Source organism: Prunus dulcis, chromosome 5, assembly GCF_902201215.1.
Source record: "Prunus dulcis chromosome 5, ALMONDv2, whole genome shotgun sequence".
In the NCBI taxonomy this organism is placed as follows: Eukaryota; Viridiplantae; Streptophyta; class Magnoliopsida; order Rosales; family Rosaceae; genus Prunus; species Prunus dulcis.
The window spans coordinates 4,321,784-4,336,686 of record NC_047654.1 but is presented as its reverse complement, the minus strand read 5'-3'; the positions used below and the strand labels follow the sequence as shown (position 1 = coordinate 4,336,686).

General features: G+C 39.7%; 1 protein-coding gene and 2 pseudogenes across 1 annotated transcript; 2 read left to right on the top strand and 1 right to left on the bottom strand.

The window, feature by feature from the left end:
* Positions 1-620: 620 nt before the first annotated feature.
* Positions 621-1,524, bottom strand: LOC117627609. Its single transcript, XM_034359766.1, has 2 exons — positions 936-1,524; positions 621-808 (listed from the first exon to the last, which is right to left on the bottom strand). Exons 1-2 carry the CDS (start codon positions 1,522-1,524, stop codon positions 621-623), a joined length of 777 nt encoding a protein of 258 aa, XP_034215657.1.
* Positions 1,525-2,986: 1,462 nt separating this feature from the next.
* Positions 2,987-6,830, top strand: LOC117627605 (annotated as a pseudogene).
* Positions 6,831-8,328: 1,498 nt separating this feature from the next.
* On the top strand, positions 8,329-13,783 carry LOC117627604 (annotated as a pseudogene).
* The last annotated feature ends 1,120 nt before the right edge of the window (positions 13,784-14,903 follow it).

The following is a 14,903-nucleotide window of genomic DNA, read 5'->3' as shown; positions in this document are numbered from 1 at the left end:
TTCTAGTTATGGTATATGAGAACATATTTCCTATACATATAAACTGTAATATAATCTTGGAACAGGATGCAACAAAACGAAAAGGAAACAAACAAACTGCACCGAATTTTCTGGTCAAAAATACTACAACAAATTAAAACTGCAATGCAGTTTATATAAATAAATAAAAATAAAAAATCAGCTCAAAAAATGTGAAAAGAACCCAAAAGCCAAAGCCATAATCAAAGTACTAAAACTTTGTTCAAAACACATTTAAGTAGGTCAGCATTGAAATGTAGTTTCTGCTCATAATCTGCAACAAATAAACAGAAACTGCACTGCAGTTTCTGCAACAAAATCTGAAATAAACAGAAACTGCAATGCAGTTTCTGCAAAAAAATCTGCTCAAAATCTGAAAACAAGCATTGAATGGCAGCCGAAAACGAATATCCACTCATTAAACAATTGTATAATTTTCATTAACTTCAAAAAAGAATCACAATATCCAATTAGAAGTTGTGTAGCCAATTACAAGCAACTAAAACTGCAATACAGTTTTTGCAAAAAGTGCAACGCAGAAACTGACTATACATTCGCTAAACCATATCTAAAATAAAAAATTGTCAAATGAGAAGGAGTGTTCATATAATAGCCTTGCAAGTCTTCCTATTGTGCCCAGCAACACTGAACCGACTGCATTTCAATGGCCTTTTAAATTCACCAAAAACTTTGATCCTCTTTGTTGGTGGTCTTCCGGCTGGGCTCTTTGTAATTGGCGGAAGCACAACTCCAGCTGCAGAACCATTGCTGCCCAATCCTTTCCCAATATCTGGAATAGGAAAAATAGGACTCTCATAGGCTTTTCGAAAGAAGTCGGTTTTGTAGTAACACTCCACGTAATCATAAACTGAATCTCTTTGCTAGGATTGCAGCCACCGCATGTGTGCAAGGAAAACCGTCAATTTGCCAAAGACGGCAAGAACAAGTCCTTTGCTCGAGATCAACCATCACAGAATAATCAGTAAATACTTCAAAAACAGTGCAATTAGAACGACGAACTGCCCAAGTCCTACCGGCCTCCGCATTTTCACAGAGTCTAGTTTCCATCTCCGGACACAAAACTGTTGTCCACTTCTCCGCTTCAAATCGTCGTTGAGAATTCAATACCATCAATTTCTGTCGAATCCCTTCTATCAAAGGTAGCACCGGCAAATCTCGAAACACACCAACCCAATTATTAAAGGACTCCGCTAAACTGTTTGTCATCTCCCCATAACGCATTCCTTTGAAAAATGCGTTGGCATAGTGATCTCTAGACAAATCAGATATAAATGCCTTCACTTTCAAACTCCCAACAATCACCAACTCCTCCATTGCTACCTTAAACTCTTCCTCCGTAACAGCATATGCGCATCTACTAAATAAATTGATAACACGGTCTTGGAGCAGTTTCCCATAACCTGACTTTGGGTACTTTGATATCAAATTCTGTTTGAGGTGATAATAACAGTAAGAATGAGGCCATCCGGGAAACACAAACCCCATTGCATTTAACAAACCTTGATTGCGGGCCGAGAAAAAGGTCACCACTCTCCCCATCGGTAGCAATATAGAAGCCAAATGTTGAAGAAACCAAGTCCAATTCTCCTCTGTCTCAGAATCAACAACTCCAAAAGCTAGAGGATAAAACCCTGCAAAACAAAACCAAAAGCACAAGTATAAGCAAAAAAGGGAAACTGCAGTGCAGTTTATGAAAACAAATCTGCTCAAATTTGAAAGGAAACCAAAAGCCAAATCCATGATCCAAGTACTAAAACTAAGTTTAAAACACATTTAAGTTCATGAGCAATTACAACATTCCCACAGACATGCAAAAAATATTAATAAAATCGAATTATGAAACAAGAAACTGCAATGCAGTTTCTGCTAAAAATTGCAACAAATGAAAATCTGCAATACATTACAATAACCATACCTTGATTTCCATTCTTTCCCGAAGCACAGAGAAGCTGCCCCTTGTACTTGCTCTTCAAAAACGTAGCATCAATGAACAACAAGGGTATGCAATATTGAAATCCAGCAATGCAACCGCCAAAAGACACAAAAAACCGCCGAAAGCGATTAATTCCAGCTTCACAATCAAGAGTGCAGAGAGAACCAGTGTTAGTTTCCTTTACGGCGTCCGCATACCACACTAACTCGTTGAAGGACTTCGACTCATCACCGTGAACGTCCAATTTAGCTAACTCTTTGCCAAACCATGCGTGGTAGTATGAAATGTCTATACCATAATAATCTTTGAACTCGTGTATAATCTCAACTGGCTTCAGCTCGGGTTTTGCACGAATTCTGTCCACAATGAGGGAGGACACCACACGAGACCTCATCATCTTACTCTTTGATTCCCGTATCCGACCCGCACATGTATGAACATTATTTAACGTCCAAATTACAAAACTGCCAGTAGCTTCACAACGAGAAGCATAAACACGCCAGCTGCAACCCTCCAATTTCTTATTCGAACAAACAGCAACCACCCGCTTCTTGTCATTGCCGGCATATAAAAAATTAAATCCTACTTCAAGAGCGTATTTGCACAATTTCAACCGGAACTCCTCTGCACCACCGTCAAACTTCTGCCCCACATGATGTATGTATGTCTCCCACTCATTTGACAACAAAGGCTTAGCACTTGTTCTCTTCGACCTGCCCAAAAACTCGTTTCTGTCTTCGACAGTACTAGAACACGACGACTCGCCCTTTTCACATGCTATCAACTCCTTATTTACACAAAAAATCACCACTATATTCACTGATCCCGCATAAATCCTTCACTAAAATATCAACAGTCTTCTCATTTGATATCAACAAAAATGTCCTCATCAAGTCCAAATCGCTATCCGTTTCTAGAAAACAACTCGGATAACTGGGCACCGAATACCGTAATGTGAAACAACCCAACTGCAAACCCCTAAACCTCATACACAAAGTCTTCAAAATATCAACCATGGATGACTATGATGAAACTGAAAACATGATGGTTTCCGACTTATATGTGCACTTGGCAATGACACACACCTCCATTAGCCTTGAAAATGCAAACAAAACAACAAACAAAAACAGAAAACAATTAAAATCACTAAATAATGTACATGAGCAGTTGTAACATTCCAATAGAAATCCAAATATTAGTATGAAATCGAATTATGAAACAAGAAACTGCACTGCAGTTTATAGTCAAAAACTGAAATAACAGAAACAACATTGCACTTTATGTGATAACATACCCATAAATTTGAATAGAAACCAAAAGAAAACCATGTTCAAAGTACTAAAACTTAGATAAAAACACATTTAACTCCATGAGCAGTTGTAACATTGCCTTTATGAAACCAGAAACTGCCAACACTCCAACAAACAGATGCAGTTTATAACAGAGGAGGCAAAACAAATCGAATAGAAACCAAAAGGAAACCACGTTAAAAGTACTAAAACTAATATCAAAACACATTTAACTCCATGAGCAGTTGTAACATTGCCTTTATGAAACCAGAAACTGCAATGCAGTTTATGCCAACACTCCAACAAACAGATGCAGTTTATAACAGAGGAGGCAAAACAAATAGAATAGAAACCAAAAGGAAACCACGTTAAAAGTACTAAAACTAATATCAAAACACATTTAACTCCATGAGCAATTGTAACATTGCCTTTATGAAACCAGAAACTGCAATGCAGTTTCTGCCAACACTCCAACAAACAGATGCAGTTTATAACAGAGGAGGCAAAAAAAATCAAGCCACAAAACTGAGCCACAAGATCGCTCCACAAAATCGAGCCACAAAACTGAGCTCGAAAAACCCAAAACTGACAGATTCGGCATGATAATCGAACGAAAGATTATCCAATTAGAAGGAAACAAGATTCGGCATGATAATCGAACGAAAAAGATTCGGCATGATAATCGAAAAAAAAAACTGACAGATTCGGCATGATAATCAAACGAAAAAGGAAGAAATAAAAGGAAAACCAACCAGAAAATTGAGCTCCAACGGCGAGAACGAAAACGAAAACGAACGAAATCTGCCTGCCAAACGAACGAAATCTGCCTGCCAAACCAACGAAATTTGCCTGCCAAACGAACGAAATCTGCTGCCAAACAACTGAGCTTCGAAGACGAAACAGAGAAGAACACGAAGCTGCTGCCAAACGAACGAGGACGAAAACGAAACAGAGAAGTCGCGCCCTGTTTAAACATTCAGGGGCAAAAGCGTCATTTACTGTATAGGTTTACAAATGGGCCAGGCTTTTTAAGAAGGAGGGTAGAATTGTCTTATCAGTTGTTAAATTTTCCCTGGCCCAACGAATTTGGGCCTCTCTTTGGGCTAATCCAAAATATTAATTTTTTCTTAGGTATTAAAACTAAAACCAAAATATCCAATATCTTACAAACTAATTAATAAAGTTAATTATGTCTAAAACCTAATTTTTCTTCCAAATTATGGCTTATATTACTTACCTGATTTTATGAGGATTTTTGGGACAATTTAGGATTGCTTGGTGTCCAATTTGTTCTAATTACAAGTTTTAAGCCGAGCGTTTTAGACAATTTAGGATTGCTTGGCTTGGCAGCAGAGTAATCTTGTTCCGCAAGCAAAAGATCTTGTAGAGAAGGCGGTGGGTTTTCTTTTTAAGGCTGTATAAAAGCCCCCTTCTCGTTCCACCTCCATTCACAACCACCATTACAATAACATCAAAACTCTAAGCACAGACCCTCTGTGGTTCCGACGACAATGGACCTCAAAGAATCAGTACGCAACCAAACTGACGTGGGCCTAAGAATGATGAGGCACCTGTTTCTAGCTGAAGCCAAGAGGCAGAACATGGTGTTCTCGCCGCTCTCCATCCACATGTTGTGTTGAGCATGATAGCAGCTAGCACAAAGGGTCCAACCCAAGACGAGTTACTCTCTTCCCTAAAGTCCATGTCCACCGGAGAACTCAACTCCCTCGCCTCCAATCTCCTCCCTTTCGTGTTTGCTGACGGCTCCCCCAGCGGCGGTCCCTGCCTGTCCTTCGCGAATGGCGTTTGGGTCGACAAGTCTCTCCCTCTCAAGCCCTCTTTCAAAGAGGTGGTGGATACTTTTTACAAGGCGGCTCAAAAGCATGTCGATTTCCAAAACAAGGCTGAAGAAGCAAGAGCTGAAGTCAACTCATGGGCTGAAAAGGACACTAAGGGCGTTATTAGAGAAGTACTTCCTCCTCAGGCAGTAGACAGCTCAACAAGGGTCATCTTTGCAAATGCATTATACTTCAAAGGAACTTGGGATGATGACCCGTTTCTGTACTCAAAAACAAAGGACTATGTCTTCCACCTTCTCAATGGGAGATCAATAATAGAGGCACCCTTCATGACTATCTACAAGAGGCAGTTTATAAGTGCCTTTGACGGCTTCAAAGTCTTGATACAGCTTTAAGGTATGTAGTGCAGAAGAAGATAAAGATTGCTTGGAGCATTTAAGGATCCGGATTTAGGTTTGCACGTCTTCTATTAGGATCCGGATCCTCAACGCTGCAGACTAAGAGTATTCTAGGGTTTTCTTTTTTAAGGCTATATAAGAGCCCCCTTCTCGTTCCACCTCCATTCACAAACAAACATCAAAACTCTAACTGTGGTTCCGGCAACAATGGACCTCCAAGAATCAGTACGCAACCAAACCGAAGTGGCATTAAGATTCACGAAGCACTTGTTTCTGACTGAAGCCATGGAGACGAACACGATGTTCACCCCGCTGTCCATCCATGTCGTGCTGAGCTTGATAGAAGCCGCCACTAACCCAAGAAGAATTGCTCTCTTTCCTAAAGTCCAAGTCCACCGCAGAACTCAACTCCCTCTCCTCCAATCTCGCCGCCATCCTGTTTGCCCGCGGCTCCCCAAGCGGAGGTCCCTGCCTGTCCTTGCCGAACGCCCTTTTGGTCGACAATTCTCTCCCTCTCAAGCCCTCTTTCAAGGAGATAGTGGATGCTTTTTACAAGGTGGTACCAAAGCAAGCCGATTTTCAGAACAAAGCTGAAGAAATCAGAACTAAATTCAATTTATGGGCTGCAAAGAAGACTAAGGGCGTTATTAAAGAGGTTATTCGTCCTGGGGAAGTTGACAGCTTTACAAAGATCATCTTTGCAAATGCAATATTATACTTCAAAGGAGCTTGGGATGATGATCCGTTTGATAACTCAAAAACAAAGGACTATGTCTTCCACCTTCTCAATGGTAGATCAAATATAAAGGCACCCTTCATGACTAGCCGCAACGAACAGTTTATAAAGGCCTTTGACGGCTTCAAAGTATTGAAACTCCCGTACAAACAAGGAAAGGATGAGCAGCGGAGTTTTTACATGTGCTTGTTTCTTCCAGATGATAAGGATGGGCTACCTGCTCTGGTTGAGAGAGTTTGTTCTGAGCCTGGCTTCTTAGATCGTCATATTTCACGTTACCATGTTGATGTGGGTGACTTTAGAATCCCAAAGTTTAAGATTAGTTCTAGGTTTAAAGTTTGTGACATTCTCGAGCAGTTAGGTTTGGAGCTTCCTTCCTCTGTTGAAGAGATGGTGGAATCACCTCTGGGAAAGGACCCTTTTGTTTCCAAAATGAGCCAGGTACCCGTTATCGAAGTTAATGAAGAAGGAACGGAAGCTGCCGCTGTTACAGAATGCGATATGGGTATGTGTTTAGATGAACCTGAACCACCTGTAGACTTTGTGGCAGATCACCCATTCCTATTTTTGATCAGAGAGGAAATGACTGGAGCCGTGTTGTTCATTGGGCAGCTGCTCAATCCTCTTCTAGACTAGTATTCATAAATATGTCCTCTTTTTGTTTATTGCTCAATCCTCAATTCAGTTAAGATTTTTGTTTAATTATTATCTGTCTTGGATTTGATGTGGTTTCAAGGGAGTCCCAAGTTAACAAGCAAGCGAGAAACACTTGCAATCGTGGACTTATGATTTAATTCTTTTACTTGTCAAAATCCTCTTTTGGCCTAGTTTGTTAGGTGTGTAAAACTTCATAAAGGAGGTCTATAAATTTTCTCACATTCAGTCTACTCCCAGGTAAATGAAAAAGAAAAGTTACTAGTTCATGTTAAAGTTAATTCTTGTACATTTGATGTCGTCTGTTTTTGGTTAAATGAGATCATTAGTGATTTAAGCTACATAGAGTAAGATGTGTCCTTTGACATTTAAGGCCAACTTAACCACAAAAGAAATCCACGTGGGGATTAGCTAGACCCACCTTTTGAACCACATTTCAGATACTTGTTCAACGTCTGGGGCTTATCCATTCCCACGTATGCCTTTCTCTGTAGCTGTCCCTTTATTTTGTGTCAATCAAGAAATTAGGGTTTGGCAATTAGATTTTATCAAAGAAACTTTGTCATATTATTGTTCCTAGCATTATTACTACTGGTCGGGTACTCGGAGGCAATGTCTGAAGCCACTTCCCCTGCAACATCAATATCATCAAGGAGGAAAATCTTGTAAACGTTGCTCAAGCATTTGAAGATAATATTGGATAATAGAGTACAAGCACGTTTACTTGAGCAATGAAGAGAAAGAGAAACGTTTCACCAAGTTCAAGAAGACGTTCGAGTTTGTGAAGAATTTCAAGAAAAGTCAGAAGAAGTCGTATACGGTATGGCTCAACCAGTTTGCTGATAAGGACGAGGATGAAATGTCTAAGCCTTGCAGATTGCCCTCTTGAAGGAAGAAGAAAAGGAAGGAGTTGTTTAGGCAGTACTCTGTATCATTGCACCAAATCAAATGAATAAAGAGTAAGATTATTTCCTTTCATTTGTTAGAATCGAATCTCCAAATTAATAATCTTTATTTTTGTAGTGCATTATTAAACCTCAAGTATTGAGATTAAGAAACAAATCGGTGGAATGATATTCTTATATTATTATATTCAATTCAATCAATTCAGCAGTTTTATTTTCCAATTGAAATACAAAACTCTAACCACAAAATAGGACTCTTTTTGGAGTTTAATTCAGTAACAATCCTTATGCAAGCAACCTTGATAATTTTATAACCTTATTGAGATAATATAATATAAATTTGGCGGTAGAGTACGTATCCTTGTACGACAAGTAATAGCACTTCTAGAAAAGGCCGAGCGTTTTGTTCTTCTTTCCTATTTTTTTCTTTTCTTTGGCTATATAGGAGTTACGTGCTGCAGACTTAAAATAGTGTTCTAGGGTTTAATCGGAGCTACATCTGTCATAGCAATGGCGTCTCTCATAGCGATTCGACACACACGACGCTGTCTTCCTTCTTCAAGACACGATGTCCTATGCCCCCTCCTCGTTTCACTTCCATCCACAACAACAATTACAACAACATCAGAACTCTAAGCACCTCTGTGGTTCCGGCAACAATAGACCTCCGAGAATCAGTGCGCAACCAAACTGACGTCGGCTTAAGAATGACGAAGCACCTGTTTCAAACTGAAGCTGACGGGCAGAACATGGTGCACTCGCCACTGTCCATTCATGTTTTGCAAAGCCGATACCCCACTTCCAAAACTAAAAGCATACCCTGATGTGCTCTTGCAATCACCAACTGATCCTCCCTTATCACTGTCACAGTAGCCAATTAGAATTGGACTTTTGCCTTTCACATATTCAAGACCATAGTCCAGAGTTCCTCTGATGTATCTCAAAACTCTTTTAGCTGTTCCATAGTGTCTATTTGTAGGACAGTGCATGAATCTAGCTAGCAAACTTGAGGCATACATAATGTCAGGTCTTGTAGCAGTTAAGTACAGCAAGCTACCAACAATGCTTCTGTATTGTTCTTCATTTGCAGCTCCACTCCCATCATCCTTAGCTAGTTTCTCAGTGGCAACAAGAGGTGTTGTCACAGATTTGCACTCAGTCAAACCAAACTTGCTCAACAAGGTGCTAGCATATTTCTTTTGATGTAGAAATATACTAGACTCAGTCTGAACAACTCCCATGCCAAGGAAATGATGAAGTAAGCCCAAATCAGTCATCTCATACTTAGCCATCATGTCTTCTTTGAATTCAGCCAACAATGCTTGACTGCTCCCTGTGTACACTATGTCATCTACATAGATAGACACAATTAGAATCTCCTTATCTCCCCTCACTTTGGTATACAAGGTTGCTTCACTTAAGCTTTTCACAAAACCACATTGAGTGAAGTAGCTGTCTATCTCTCCATACCAAGCCCTTGGGGCTTGCTTCAGACCATAAAGAGCTTTATGCAGACGATAAACCTTGTCTTCTTTGCCTTTAATTACAAAACCTTCAGGCTGATTGACATAAACTTCCTCTTGCAGCACACCATTAAGGAAAGCAGATTTCACATCAAGCTGGAACAATTTCCAACCCTTTTTAGCTGCTAGAGCAATAAGTGTTCTAATGGTGTCCAATCTGGCTACAGGTGCATAAGTCTCATTATAATCCAGTCCAGGCTTCTGAGCATACCCCTTAGCCACTAATCTTGCTTTATTCTTTTGCACAGAGCCATCCAAATTCAGCTTTGTCTTGTACACCCACTTAACTCCAATCACTGGTTTTTCAGTTGGTCTATCTACCAATTCCCATGTTTCATTCTTTTCAATCATCTGCAGTTCATCTTCCATAGCCTTAAGCCAAGATTCATCCTGAGCAGCATCAGCATATTTTTCTGGTTCCATGATACACAAGTTACACTGAGCTAGAACATCATCTAGCCTTCTCCATTTTAGAGGGGTGTGATCATAAGCTTGAGTTCTCCTTTCTTCACTGCTTATATCACCTGGAGTTGATGAAGTGCTCTCTTGCATATCCAAAGTTTGAGGTGTACCAGTAGAGTTCTCATTAGAACTGTCAGATTTCAAATCCAAGTCTACTTGGTTTTCAATTGAGTATGTTGTCATAACTGAACCATTTTTGTCTGTCCAATGCCAAGCATTTTCTTCATCAAATGTCACATCCCTTGACAGTAAAAGCTTGTTAGAAACAGGATCAAAAACTCTATATCCTTTTTCACAAGTTGCATATCCCACAAACACTCCCTTTGTACTCTTAGGTTCCAGCTTGTGTCTCAATTCAGTTGGCACATGAACATAACACAGAGAACCAAACACTTTCAAGTGTGCAATTCCAGGCTTCCTTCCACTATATGCTTCGAATGGAGTAATGTTGTTGAGAGCTTTGGTAGGACATCTGTTCAGCAAATAGACAGCTGTATGCACAGCTTCTGTCCATAGGAAATAAGGCATTCCCTTCTCATGTAACATTGATTTTGCCATCTCAATGACAGTTCTATTCTTCCTCTCAACTACTCCATTCTGCTGAGGAGTATAGGCCATTGTAAGCTGCCTTTGAATGCCATTAGCTTCACAGAACTCCAAAAAATCAGTAGACAGAAACTCTCCACCCCTGTCACTTCTTATGCATTGCACCTTGTGTCCAGTTTGTAATTCAGTCATGGACTTGAACTTCTTGAAACAATAGAAGGCTTCTGACTTGTTTCTCAAGAAGTATACCCAAATCATTCTTGTGAAATCATCTATAATCAGCATGAAATATCTGTTCCTTGCAACAGACTCATTTCTCATGGGACCACAGAGATCCACATGTACTAGCTCTAGTACTTTGCTTGCTCTTTGTGCTTGATCTTTTGGAAAAACATTTCTGTGCTGTTTTCCAAATTGGCACCCTTCACACACACCACTTTGTTCTTCCAATTGTGGTAAACCATGTACCATTTCTTTATCCCTTAGCTGCTTCAATCCTCCAAAATTCAGATGACCAAGTCTCTTGTGCCAAATCCATGGGGATTGAAGAAAACTAGTCTTCATTAGTAACTGTTTTTCAGCTAGAAAAGAGACAGGATAGCATCTGTTACTCTTCATTTCCACCTTTGTGATGAGATAATCCATGGATGGGCTATCAAATACCCTGCACATTCCTTCTCCAAACACCAGACAGTACCCATGTTCATCCATCTGCCCAACACTTAGCAGATTTTCTTTCAATCCTGGCAGGTACATTACTTCTCTGATGTATTTCCTGCCCTTTGCTGTATCAATACTCAGTGAACCAATACCAGCTACACTCACTAGTGCACCAGTTGGCATTTGTACTCTCCCAGCTACATTAGTTCTCACATCAGCCAGTAATTCTAAATTTCCTGTCATATGATTGCTGCAGCCACTATCAATATACCATTCATTGGCTTTGATCTCAGTGGTTGAGCAATTTGCATAAAACAGGTTTCCTGTTACCTCCATTTGATTTACACAATTAGCCTTCTGCACATTTTTGCTCACTGTACAGTCTCTAGCAAGATGTCCAAATCTGTCACAGTTATAGCATTTTGGTTTTCCCTTATACCTGCACTCACCAAAGTGATGCTTTGAACACACCTTGCATTGAGGCTTTGTGTTTTCCTGATTTGAGAACTGAGTTGAAGTGTGGTTCTGTGCAGAATAATTATTCTGCTGTGACTTGTCTTTTGCCTCCCATGACTTCCCTTTAGAATTCCAGCTTTTCTGTGACTTAGATGAACCAGATTGAGAAGTGTTTTTATTCTGACCCTTTGCATTCACAGTGAATGAGGCAAATGCCTTCTCAGCTGTATCAACACTATGCATTTCAAGCCTTTGCTCCTGACTCTTCAAAATTGCAATTACTTCCTGCAAATCCACAGTTTCTAGTGTCTTTGTGTTTTCAATCACAATGCATATAGGGTCATACTTCTTACTTAGACTAATTAACACCTTCTGAACCTGCCTCTCGTTTGACAGAACTTCACCAAATGTTTTCATTTGGTTAATCAATTCAGTTAGTCTAGTAAGATATTCAGATAAGGTTTCACTATCACGCATCCTAGTGTATTCAAATTCACGTCTAAGATTTTGAAGCTTTACCGATCTAACATGCTCTCCACCATGATATTCTGAATATAGCAGATTCCAAGCCATCTTTGCAGAGTCAGCATTTGCAATTCTGGGAAAAATCTGATCAGAAACAGCATTTTGAATGATACCTAAAGCCTTCGCATCCTTCATGAGAATAGCAGCTGTTTTCTCATCAATTTCTTCTTCTGAACCATCCTCAGATTCCTTCTTCGTTTGTGAATCTAGGATTAAAACACCCTTCTCTACCAAACCCCATAAACCATATGATCTGAATATGGTTACCATCTTAATCCTCCAAAATTCATAGTTCTCACCTGAGAACATGGGGATTCTGGCCTCTGAACTTCCAGATCCAGCCATTACGTATTTCAGAATCACCTTGATCAAACTCAGTCAGCTTCATGAGCTTAGAATGAGCACACCTTGATCGATTTTCTTCACAGAACAACGCCCAGCTTTTGGATGATGCAACCTGGCTCTGAGGCCATGTTAGAGTTTTAGGATCTGAGTGTATGATTTTGGAGAGAAGAGAGAAGAGAATGTAAGAGAGACTGATGAAATCTGTAGGCTGCTCTGCTATACGTGTAGCAGAGAGAACATTCTCATTAGCTCAGCTCACAGTACAATATATCACACTCTTGGTGTGAGAAGAATATAACCGTTAGCACAGTACCAGCTGGATGCAATTCATCAAAGCAATCTCAGCCATTCACTATCTAACCAATCAAGCTATGACACCTGGACTAAGTATAAAGAAATACAAACTAAGCAAAAAAACAGAATTCTCAATCCTGAAATCAACTTAAGCACTTATAATTCAACAGGTACACAGGGTGCAACCCAAGACGAGCTGCTCTCTTTCCTAAAGTCTAAGTCCACTGCCGAACTTAACTCCCTCGCCTCCAATCTCGTCCCTCTGGTGTTTGCCGACAGCTCCCCCAGCGGCAGTCCGTGCTTGTCCTTAGCAAATGGTCTTTGGGTCGACAAGTCTCTCCCTTTCAAGCCTTCTTTCAAAGAGGTGGTGGATACATTTTACAAGGGGGTTCCAAAGCAAGTCGATTTCCAGAACAAGGCCGAAGAAGCCAGAACTGAAGTCAATTCATGGGCTGCATAAGAGACTAAGGGCCTTATTGAAGAGTTTCTTCCTTTAGGGACGGTTAATAGCTCAACAAGGCTCATCTTGGCAAATGCATTATACTTCAAAGGAGTTTGGGATAACGAGTTTCATGAATAAAAAACAAAGAAGTATGTTTTCCATCTTCTCAATAGGAGATCAAACATAGAGGCACCCTTCATGACTAGCCACGATGGACAATTTATAAGTGCCTTTGACGGCTTCGAAGTCTTAAAACTCCAATACAAACGAGCAAAAGATGAGAAGCGGCGTTTTTCCATGAGCTTGTTTCTTCCAGATGAAAAAGATGGGTTGCCAGTTCTAGTTAAGAGAGTTTGTTCTGAGCCTGGCTTCTTAGATCACCATATTCCACATTACCATAATGAAGTGGGTAAATTTAGAATCCCAAAGTTTAAGATTACTTCTAGTTTTAGTGTTTGTCACATTCTGAAGCAGTTAGGTCTGGAGCTCCCATTCCATTTTTATCCATATAAAGGAGGCAACTTGACAGAGACGGTGGAATCGCCTCCGGGTGAGGACCCTTTTGTTTCAGATATGCGCCAGGAAGCGTTCATTGAAGTTAATGAAGAAGGAACGGAAGCTGCAGCTGTTACAACTTTCGATTTGATGGATGGGTCGTCACTATATAAGCCTAAGAAGGTAGACTTTGTGGCGGATCACCCATTCTTGTTTTTTATCACAGAGGAAATGACTGGAGCAGTGTTGTTCATCTGGCAGCTGCTCAATCCTCTACACTGAATATATATTACTAGACTGGTATTATATAAATCCTCTATGAGTATTTACATCATTCTTCATAATAAAAATTTAAATATTTTATGGGAGTCTTAAGTTTAGGTGGAAATTATGAATTACAAGCAAGCCAGAAACGTCTATGGAAGTTCAGACTTTTGCTTAACTTTCATCGTGGATATATGATTTAATTCTTTTACTTGTCAAAATCCTATTTGCTTTAATTCGTAAGATGTGTAAAAGGGATCTTGGACTATATCTACATATATCGTCCCAAATCGAGCTCTTCAGTATATAACTTGAAGGGTAATGATTTTAAATTCTCATTCTCTCCTTTGCCTTGATTTATTCAATCCTAAGACTAGAAAAAAAGAGGGCAGAAGAGGGGAGTGCGAGTGCAAAATGGTGCAATTGAGTTTTGGTTAGCATACAGGAGCCATTTTCTATCAACAATTCATGAAGCAAATGGCTCCTTGCTTCCTTATATTTCTTGGCAGTAAACCTTTAAATTTTTCTTCTTACATTCGAAACCTGTGGGTTTGAACCCAAGCTGGAAAACAGAGAACGATGTAGGTGGCAATGAGTTTTATGGAATTTGAGCTAACTGCGTCTACAAATTTTTGGTGCCTTTATGTTGATTCTGTTCATCACAATTCAACCACCACTTTGCTGTTATGGAAACTAGGAATTTGCTTCTCCTCTAATAAACTCTTAGACACTTTGCTTTGCAACTTCTGGTTTCTTTTCCCACTTAATTGCTTCGGCCGGTAAAGCTTGCTTTTCTCTTGTTTTGCCATTGGATTTCCAGAAGGCTTTGTTGCCTGCCTTATAATTCTGCATATCTATACAACTACACCCTATCAAATGAAAACACCCCCACCTTAAATCTCAATTTGTCTTTTTAAGGAGAAAAAATATATACTGAAACAAGCCTATAAATAAATTTTCATCTAAGATTTGTGAAATTGTTATAGAAGACAAGTTTGGATTGTGAAAATCAAGCTTTTGGTAACCCCAAAACCAAAAACCAAGCTTTAATAAATAAATAAAAAACTATCTTCCATGTAACCGTGTGTAATTGATGTAGTCCTTCTCCAAATCACAGTTCTCATCTCATCCTCAAATT

Coding starts and splice junctions, on each gene's coding strand:
- LOC117627609 (XM_034359766.1), bottom strand. CDS start 1,524: ATGGGGTTTGTGTTTCCCGGATGGCCTCATTCTTACTGTTATTATCAC. Junction 809..935: donor CCGTCTTTGGCAAATTGACG/GTTTTCCTTGCA, acceptor TTCCTATTCCAG/ATATTGGGAAAGGATTGGGC.